This window comes from Porites lutea, chromosome 1 (assembly GCF_958299795.1).
Source record: "Porites lutea chromosome 1, jaPorLute2.1, whole genome shotgun sequence".
In the NCBI taxonomy this organism is placed as follows: Eukaryota; Metazoa; Cnidaria; class Anthozoa; order Scleractinia; family Poritidae; genus Porites; species Porites lutea.
The window spans coordinates 54,120,405-54,131,149 of NC_133201.1; the positions used below are offsets into that span (position 1 = coordinate 54,120,405).

The 10,745-nt window shown below is 38.9% G+C and overlaps 1 protein-coding gene and 1 pseudogene across 1 annotated transcript in view; both read left to right on the top strand.

Annotated features, from left to right (window-relative positions):
• Nucleotides 1–10,745, top strand: part of LOC140932205 (uncharacterized) — a 60,687-nt pseudogene that overhangs the window by 19,715 nt on the left and 30,227 nt on the right.
• LOC140921124 (uncharacterized) overlaps nucleotides 2,636–10,745 on the top strand; it is a 19,559-nt gene continuing 11,449 nt past the window's right edge. Inside the window, exons 1-3 of the mRNA XM_073371445.1 lie at nucleotides 2,636–2,712; nucleotides 9,065–9,102; nucleotides 9,704–10,078. Of these exons, the coding sequence (XP_073227546.1) occupies nucleotides 2,636–2,712; nucleotides 9,065–9,102; nucleotides 9,704–10,078 (490 nt within the window). The remainder of the gene's footprint in view (nucleotides 2,713–9,064; nucleotides 9,103–9,703; nucleotides 10,079–10,745) is intronic.

Below are 10,745 nucleotides of genomic sequence, written 5' to 3' on the forward strand. Positions count from 1 at the left end.
TGCTATTTTTTGGGTGTACATATATTTAGACTATCAACTCGATGTAAGATGTTTCACTCTAAAATAACTTATCCTTTCCCTCAAAAGTCACATGAATGTGCCCTTAAGTTAACTGATTTGTGGATTACAAGTTTATTGTTTGATTTAAAATATAAATTTATTAATGGGAGCTTCGCTTTTAGCCCTGGCTAAATCTATATATTATAAATATTCCGGTGTTACCCGTTGAGATTTGGTTACGAGTAACTCACAATTAGAGACAAAAAACTCCGAAAGTACGCTTCAGTCTTATTATTCCGCCATATTTTAAAGACCAAATCGTGGCTCGAATGCGGCTCTAGCCTGTTAAATTCCCGAATGTGACCGGGCATTCTACGCGATGCTTTAAGAAAGTGAACTCTTAGCTACCGTCACGCTTAATGATGCTCATCAGGCAACCACTAAAGCTGAAATATGGCTGTAAAAGTACCAAACATCGCGTAGAATCCAAACTTCAGCCTTCTCTTTCCGAACTTTAGCTCATCGAAGCAAAATGACTACGTCAGAATGACGTTTCCAGAAAACTCAAGCCTTCAGTGTTTTAGAACAGCACCTTCCATGGTAACCCCAATTATGGATTCACGAAATCCTATGGATTGTTTGTATGTAGAAAATTACTCTAAACCCTGAAAGTCTTGGACGTCTATGGGTTAAATTCAGAAGTCGTGATGGTCTTGAACTGTAGGCTCAAGTTCATGCGTAACTGTCGAACTGTTTTCCTTAGACACGAAGCTTTGTTCCACTTTGAATCTCTTTATCCACGCATCTTGTTCAGGGGGAAGTATCTACTAGCAATACTCCTGCATGCTTTTTCGGGGATAGACGGGAATATTAAGCTCTGGTAGTGAGGGCCATGTGTCTCGCCAGCGACGAAACCTACATTATTCATGATATATAGAAAACACCCTTAGCTTGTGGAAAGCGATATACATTCCTTAAATTAGATAACACTTTCAATAGGGGCACCCAACGACTGTTTTCTTTAAATCATATGTTCGGAGAAGAAAATATTGCCTAGAATTTTCTTTTGCTTGATGATGTCTAGAATTTCTAGATGACCGTTCCATTCAGGTACAATTTTCGAAGCCTATGTAATAAATGTCCTACGATGTTCTGAAATTGAACTTCTCACATTTTACTCCTCTTGTTGGGCTAATTTTCGTAGAAAAAGGAAACCTAAAGTTTTCGGATTAAAAAATGCGATGGAGAGAGGATTAAGAAAATGCCACTTTCGTAAAACATTATATCGCATCTAAAATTTTCTGAAAAATAATACTGAAGCCCTTGTAATTTCGAAAAGCTCAATTTCCCCTAGGATGATGGAACAGATACAAAATGCATTTCTAAAGATCAAAAGTACTCTGGATAGCCTAAAAAGAATTTTGAATGTATTTAGGGGAAATCGTCGTTGGGTGCCTTAAAGGAACAGTATCCCGTTACTGCGCATGCACCAAACTTTGCTTTTTGGACAGGATGTCGCGAAATCAAAAGATGCGAGGAGAGTAAGAGAATCTTGAAAAATCCGTTTGCATCGCGCTTGGCCGGGTTCAATACGACACTAAAACTTCTCAGGATTATAGATCAATGATATATTGTTCCTGTTAAGTTTTTATTTAGGCAAAATCTGGATTTTTTGGCGTTACGTTTATTGCCGTTGGCCGGAGGACCAAAAGATTGGAAGCACCTTGTTGCCGATTGAAGGCTTATTTCTTCTGCTAGCTTCCATACAAGCTCAGATAATTGTGAAAGGAATACGCAGAAATGAAACAGCAACAATAAAGACTGTAAGAAAGAAATCGTTGAGACATTGAAGTGACTGAGCAGGGGACTGAGGAGATGTTGTGGAGGGGAGCTTCGTGAAGCAGAATGTTTTGCAACGACGCGTTAGTAAACTTTTAAATGAATCTCCTTACGGCCGACAAAATCAAACAAACAGGCGCTACACGTTTTGAAAAACTAGTGACATGAATCATAATATCATTCTTGACTAACCTTTGTGATGATTCATAGCGTTGAGATTGCATTTTTATTTATGTCTTTCAAACGTTTGAGACTAGAACGCGAGCAAATCAGGCAGATATTACTGGACTTGGAGCGATTGACCTGAGAAAATATGTTTTTAAAGCGAGCGGAACGAGATTTTCTGGTCGCGAGGCGGCCAAGCTAGCGATAAAATCGCGATGAGTCTTCGAACCGCGAGCCAAATTTTTATATAAGACGAAAGACTTCTTCGAAAGTCTAAAATATTACTTGAGAATATAAACAACAAATCTCTGTCGGCGGTGCGGTCCGGAAGGAAATCTTGTCGAGTCAATTTGACAGTTCTATTGTCTTTTGAAGAAAAAACAGATGACGCTCGCGCGTGCGCATAATCGGGACACTGTCCCTTTAAATCTCTTTTCATTCACTCAGTTCGAGGTCCTGAAAAGCGTTAACTATTCACACAGACCATGACCATCGTCAAGTGACGTTACTGAATCGCTTTGCAGTCTTTTGACTTCTTCGATATCAAAAGCAATAATTTTAGACAAAGATTTTAAAACGAATCTGTATCTCTCCCTATGTAAACCCAGTTATTGTGTTATGTTTGCAGAACATGAATACCTCTGGATTCAGAGCCTGTGTCAAGGAATTATACGGGACCAGGAGTACCCAACGAGAAAAATTTCAAAAGTGATTGAATATCGCTCCCAGTAATATTTTAACAGTCACTAATTGTTTTTTGGTTGATTATTAACTTCTCTGGCAAAATTATATCCGCTCCCCAAAGCCAGCTAGAGCTAGATTTTAAAGTACAATATCCAGCCAGGATCTTTACCTTAAGGGCTTTTCCCAGCAAGGATTTTTACCAAAAAGGCATGTCCCTAGCCAGGAATGTCTCTTTCTTCCCTTTTTTGCCAGCAAAAAAAATATCCGACATTTAGCCAGCCAGGAAGATAAATTGAGCCATTTTATGCAGGTGATACGAAAAAATCTATCTCAAGGAAAGCTTAGTGGTGTTTGAGACATTTTCTTTGCTCGTTATGATTTCGGTGCACATTAACGCGGGATAAAAATGTCATTTCTACGCTCTCACTGGTCTGTGGAGAATATTAGTCGTCTTCACTTCACTCCAAATGAGAGCAAAGTTGCGAGACCGTAAAGAATAAATTAAGAGTTGGTTCACCTGATCTGAACGCCAACTAATGACTAACACCAAGACTCACTAACAACCACGTTTCCAGGGTTCCAAACACTGGTAACGAGACTGGATTCATTAAGAGAATGTCTAGAGAGCACATTCGCCAAACGTATAACGCGTACTTACTCTTCTTTTGTCCCCCCCCCCCCCCCTCCCCCCCTACCTCCAACAGCTCATTGGTCTAAACTTTATCGAAAATTACGCGTTCCGCTGTTACCAAGAAAGTAACGAAAATTTCGATTAACATTTTGCACAACTCACTATCCAGTTCAGACAAAATCAAATGACCGCATCGCGCATTCCAGTATCCAAAACAGTTTCATTATTTCAGCCGATACAGAAATGGAAAAGAACAAAAGCATTGTCTATCAAGCGCCAATCAGATGCCTCGAACACACCCTCTCAGTAGCAGTAGAAACTCCATGCCAGGAATGCAAAGTCTATAATTACTTATAATATATAAATAATATTTGGTGTATAAGAAATCATATACCAAAAAAGCACGGAACGTCTATCCTTCACTGGTGATGAGCGATTTGCTTGTTTTCGTGAATTTTTCTTTGTTAGGCGGAAAAAGAATGTGATGTACTTGTCACTTATCCCAAACTTTGGAACCTTCATTCAGCTATAGTAACTTTACCATAGCAGTTGGTTGCAAAGTGACTCGTGACACATCGTTTAAGCATGTTACTACAAATATATTTACCTTAATATTTGTGAAGTTAATCTCTCTCCCATTGTCCTTTCCATCACCACCTACATCATCTCTGTGGGTAAAAGATAACATTTGCCATTGTATCTATTTCTCCGGCTCTGCCCTATTTTTGCTTGCCTAGTCTTTAGAGACGGCAGAGAGTAACGCTGCGTGTTCCTCCCATTTCTCTACCATATCAAATATAATTGTTTAAAAGGAGACCCAGCGGTTAGAATATGTCTGACGTTGGGCATTAGGCAAACTAACCTCACATCTTGGGAAGGATCGTAGTTTACTACCCTTATCTTTTATTTGTTTTTTTTTTTCATCACTCAATGCTAGGTAAAATAGAACAGTCAAACTGCTTGAGATTTTTTTCACAATTTGCTAATACACTGATAGCACTCGGACGGGAAACAAAACAACATGAAAGTAGATACAAATTTATTGTTAGTCGAAAAGTCTTTAAGTACCTTGATAAGAAAGAAAAAAACAAACACTAAACCTTTAATCATCGGCATACCGTTCACTTTGCTTTTCTGCATAACCACCCCTCTTCATTTTCAGCTTGGGATCCACGTAGTCGTTGTTGTGGCTTTCCACATCTAAAAATACAACGGTAAATTACTACGTTATATTATTACTTGCACACTTGGATTTACTTTCTTAACTCCAACCCCACACTTATATCATACATAAGGGAGGAGCAATCGCTGCGAAAGCTTCACAAGGTAAAAGACAACTGTTCGCAGCAGAAGCCATTACTGGCAATCACCGCAAAAGCTTTGCGAAACCTGTAAAGACAATTTCAGCAAAAGTCCTTTTTTTAAGTCCAACCCCACACTTATATCATACATAAGGGAGGAGCAATCGCTGCGAAAGCTTTACAAGGTAAAAGACAACTGTTCGCAGCAGAAGCCATTACTGGCAATCACCGCAAAAGCTTTGCGAAACCTGTAAAGACAATTTCAGCAAAAGTCCTTTTTTAAGTCCAACCCCACACTAATAAATCATACATAAGGGAGGAGCAATCGCTGCGAAAGCTTTACAAGGTAAAAGACAACTATTCGCAGCAGAAGCCATTACTGGCAATCACCGCAAAAGCTTTGCGAAACCTGTAAAGACAATTTCAGCAAAAGTCCTTTTTTAAGTCCAACCCCACACTAATAAATCATACATAAGGGAGGAGCAATCGCTGCGAAAGCTTCACAAGGTAAAAGACAACTGTTCGCAGCAGAAGCCATTAATGGCAATCACCGCAAAAGCTTTGCGAAACCTGTAAAGACAATTTCAGCAAAAGTCCTTTTTTAAGTCCAACCCCACACTAATAAATCATACATAAGGGAGGAGCAATCGCTGCGAAAGCTTTACAAGGTAAAAGACAACTATTCGCAGCAGAAGCCATTACTGGCAATCACCGTAAAAGCTTTGCGAAACCTGTAAAGACAATTTCAGCAAAAGTCCTTTTTTTAAGTCCAACCCCACTCTTAAATTATACATAAGGGAGGAGCAATCGCTGCGAAAGCTTCACATGGTAAAAGACAACTGTTCGCAGCAGAAGCCATTAATGGCAATCACCGCAAAAGCTTTGCGAAACCTGTAAAGACAATTTCAGCAAAAGTCCTTTTTTAAGTCCAACCCCACACTTATATCATACATAAGGGAGGAGCAATCGCTGCGAAAGCTTTACAAGGTAAAGACAACTATTCGCAGCAGAAGCCATTACTGGCAATCACCGCAAAAGCTTTGCGAAACCTGTAAAGACAATTTCAGCAAAAGTCCTTTTTTAAGTCCAACCCCACACTTACATCATACATAAGGGAGGAGCAATCGCTGCGAAAGCTTCACAAGGTAAAAGACAACTGTTCGCAGCAGAAGCCATTACTGGCAATCACCGCAAAAGCTTTGCGAAACCTGTAAAGACAATTTCAGCAAAAGTCCTTTTTTAAGTCCAACCCCACACTTAAATCATACATAAGGGAGGAGCAATCGCTGCGAAAGCTTTACAAGGTAAAAGACAACTGTTCGCAGCAGAAGCCATTACTGGCAATCACCGCAAAAGCTTTGCGAAACCTGTAAAGACAATTTCAGCAAAAGTCCTTTTTTAAGTCCAACCCCACACTTATATCATACATAAGGGAGGAGCAATCGCTGCGAAAGCTTTACAAGGTAAAGACAACTATTCGCAGCAGAAGCCATTACTGGCAATCACCGCAAAAGCTTTGCGAAACCTGTAAAGACAATTTCAGCAAAAGTCCTTTTTTAAGTCCAACCCCACACTTAAATCATACATAAACGGGGAACAATCGCTGAGAAAGCTTTACAAGGTAAAAAAAGACAACTAATCACAGCAAAAGTCATTGTAAACTGACAATCACCGCAAAAGCTATGCCAATCCTATAAAGACAATTTCAGCAACATGGCAATTTTTTCCACCCTAACCTTAAAAGAGACTCTTGTAAAGTATTTGAATAGGACGTTTCACAAACCGTAGTAAAATTAAGAAAACTGTCATTACCAAACAGTACTGCAAATGTCGATAAAAACCTAAAGACATTAACACCAAAACCTCTAATTTCTGCAAGCTAAAGGTGACCGTATTCGATGGAGCTCTTCAAGCAACAAACGAGCAAGGATTCAGGACTGCAAAATAAGAATTGTATGATAACAGATTAATCCCTTTTTTATTGTTTAACGCCTTTTCGGGCATAAAATCTTTCCGTCGGTTAGACACAGGTCGTGACTGAAATATTTTAGTTGAAAATTGTAGTCATTTAAGGCTCCGTGCGCACTACAACAAATTTTATTTCCTTTACACCAAAAAAATCTGTCACATTTCTAGTACAAACGATTTTTTACCTAATCAAAGTTCAAGGATTCCTTCGAGAATTCAAAACGCCTGAAAAATTTTTGTCAGGCGACAAAATCCTTTCATGATATTGATCAACGGCCCGGCCGGGGGGGGGGGGGGGGTGCGGGGGTATTCCCTTATATAAGCTAATATATAGAATAAAAACAAGCAGAATGTCAGCTAACAAAATATTCATGTTTCTAATAAAGCCCCCTAGCGGAAATGCTAAAATGCAAAACATGTATTGTAGTGCTTTGAAAAAAGAAAAGAGGAAGACCGCAAAAAAAAAAAAAAATACTCTACTTATTAGCCATATATGGTCAGAAAATTTTGTTGTTTGTAACTTAAGTTATTTGGAACTAGTTGATAAACTATTTATTGTATAAGACTCCAAACATGTATGTATGTATTTATGTAGGTATGTGCCGCCCCATGGGGTAGGGGTTTTGTGCCGTTTTGGTCTGAAAACGGGTATACCCTTTGCCCATTTTGGTCTGGAATCGGGTATGGTTTTCCCGAGGGAGCTACGGAGCGTATGAACGTATTTATCGTTTCAATTCCAAATGAGTGAGAAATAAAGAGAAATATGCAAATTTGAAATGGATTTGAAGAATTTTTTTGTTTGCACTCTAATCTAAGTAATGATAACGTAATTTCTGCCTAAAGGCCAGGTCTGAAAACGGATGTGGAAAATTACGTTTTTGGGTCTGAAATTGGGTCAGGATTTGAAGAACCCGACCCGGGGTTGAGGGTTCAGCAACTGTCATTTCCAAGCTCTTGACAATAATATAATTTTCGCATCAGTAATCGTGCTTAGGTGCAATTGACATTTTTGTTTCTTGGCGAAAAATTTCGATCAGAATGAATGTGTTTGCGATTATATGAAAAGATCTGTAACAATCGAAGGGCATAGTTATGGACGTCCGTGAAAGATTATAATTTCGGCGAGTTGATCAGCAAAACCGGAAATCGCCACCAGGTAACCTGTAAAATATTTATTCTGCGGGCATTTTCTTTAGGGGTTGGCTTAGATCCGCGCAAATAATTCCGCAAAAAAGATCAGTGTTCTTAGTGAAAATAATGGGTAAGTAGGTCTTTACGACGTTACCCTCATGCTAAAATGCCGCTTGTTCTATACCCTTTTTTTCATACTCTCGAGGGTTCTATGTTTGACAGAGAAAAATGTGATTTTTGCCGCTTGTATCGCACTGAGAGGTCATGGCACGCATATTAATATTCAGTGGTTTTGTTCCTGGTCGGCAAGATTTGCCCTCGGATGCAAGAACATAAGAGTAAAAGTTTTCATAGATATCAGGATTTACGTTTCTATAATTTCCTCCAAAGTTTCTTCTGGATCTGAATAACTAAGCGATTTACTTTGGTCCGTGAATTTGATGGTTTAATATGGGCGCATGCCATTATCAAGGTCAAAATGATAAAATTAAAAGGCGTTCTTACCTGCTGGACATACTCTTAATGATCTCTTAACAAGGCTACTGAAAAAATGACCTTCCCGCTATTGACTCAAGGATGCACTAAAAATGGAACACAGAAAGCAAAAGGAAGGCAGCTGATATCATAAAGTAACGTACTATAACTTGCCACAAGGCATTTAGATGAAAGCAAGAAACAGTGGAAAGATTACTTACCTAAAAATCAGCAGAATTTGGATGTAGAAAAAGTTGCAACCGTAACATTCAGCTGCATCAAATTGGAGATACACAACGAACGCGACTATAACCGTTACTTCTCAGATGGCACTCCGCGTACCCCGTGCAATAATTAAGAGGCGTCATAATAGGAATTGCCTGTCTAAGTCCCAAAATTGACACCATAACAAAAGAGAGGGATGGTTTACAAAGAAATTGCATTGTTTGCTGACAGAGTTTTAATGATTGACGTGTTCAGTTTGTACGTGCTCTTTGGTGCTTAATTTTAAATACACGTGCTCGACTTCGCACTAGCCTGCGCGCGGTGCACCCTAGTTGTCACTCAAAGCCAGCGCTATCTTTGAACTTTCCTAACTAGCTGTCATTTTCCTTCTCCAGCCCAAAAATAAATGGCAACTAAATTAGCCAGAGCACATTCTTAAAAGCCGCAGGAAGCCAGAGGCGATAGGAATATGTTTTTCTCCAGCCAGCATCGGCATTCAAAATGAAAAACCACAACCAGAAAAGCGTTTCGGCAAAGTTCCCAGCAAGAGTTTCTCATCCTTTATTTAGTTACCAGCCAGCAAATTCTTAGCCTGAGGAGCGGATAATTTGAGGAGCGGATCCGTTGGGTACTCCTGCGGGACCAGATATGACCCCTTGTCCGTCAGTTATGCTGTGCTCACAGGTCTGTTAATTACTACTAACTGTCTCCGTTTTTTGAGTATGTCCAGCGTATGTTTTGACAAATGAAGCTTACCAGATTAACCTGAAAACAATTCGTCTTTTGATTCACCTGTGTTTTTTTTTCTGAAGAATATTTCACCGGCAAGGATACAACACTTTGCTCAAATTTAAAGCATCAGGCATCGAACAAACGTTAGAAGTTTGTGTTGCTTGCGAATTCACTTTTACGTACTATTTATCTTTCTTCCATCTGATCTGGGTGGCACCACTCCAACTGCCCCTGAAATGTTTTTATTTGCGATCATTTTCGTATCAGCCTTGCAATAGTAGTGCGACTGAGGTGCCGTTAAGGTTAATATATACCAAGGTATTTTTTCATTTATTTGTATTTTATACAAAAATGGAGTAAGTATGGCAAGGAGGCCTAAAGGAAACTGTATCTAGCCTAATGTTAATTAAGCCTCCTCAATTACTAACAATTTTTCATGATAGATGACATACAAATTACGACGACGGATACAATTATTTATCAAAAGTAAAGTAACAATATAATAAGGAAATTAATAAAAGTTGAAAATTATCATCCTTGTCTGACTTTGTAGATATTTGTGATCCTGGCTGGAACTATTTCAACGGCTTTTGCTATTTCACAAGTAAGACTTGTCGAAATTGGACCACAGCACTGGATAAATGCCGACAAGAAAACTCGATTCTTGTTGATGTCCAAAACAACGAAGAAAATGTATTTTTACAGCATCTTCACAATGGAGCAAAATCCTGGCTGGGATTGAATGATATTTTTACAGAGGGTTCCTTTACTTTGGCAGATCGTGGTACTGGGAACTTTACAGCTTGGGCCAAAAACCAGCCAAACAATTTTTGGGATGAGGACTGTGTGCATACACTTGGTGTTGAATACAATTACGAATGGAATGACGTGAAATGCAGCGACTGTCATCAGTATACTTGTAAGAAAGGTACGGTTTTTAATCTATGTTTAATTGTAAGGTTTTTGTTCAACAAATAAGACAAATCAATTATCAATATAGCCAAGGCCAAAAGAGCCAAGACTGAAGCGAAGCCTCCTTTTTACATCCTTTTAATTACTTAAAACCAGAAAACTAAAGCGAATACGCTTTAACCTACGTAAAGAAATCTACTAAAAATTTTTACTTAACATATTTAAAAATAAAAAAGAGAATATGATTAGTTGTCATTCACGAGAGTCTTAGGCTGCGTCCAGTTTACAGTTTATGTTTCAGTAATAGGTCAATCTCTCCGTCTAAAAGGGATTCTACCCGAATTGTAAATTAGGCTGATTTTTCTGTTAAGAATATGTTTTCTTTGCAAAATCGGACCGAGAAACTGCTACGTGTAAACTACCCTTTTGTTTCTTCTGGCGAGCTTAGGTTTTTCCTGGAGTGTGACCAAAAGGGTCACCAAGCAAAAAGTAACGCCTTAGGAATTTATTTCCGAAACTTTTGTTGTAAGCCGAACACAAGAAACTTCAATCCAGATCTTTACTCGAGCAACTCCGATGGTTGTCCGTAAAATAGTTAATTTTTCGTCGAAAGGAACAGCAACACATATGTCTGAGACTTCCTTCTCTACCCTACTGAGTTTTTTACCCCTACCCTCGGAGTC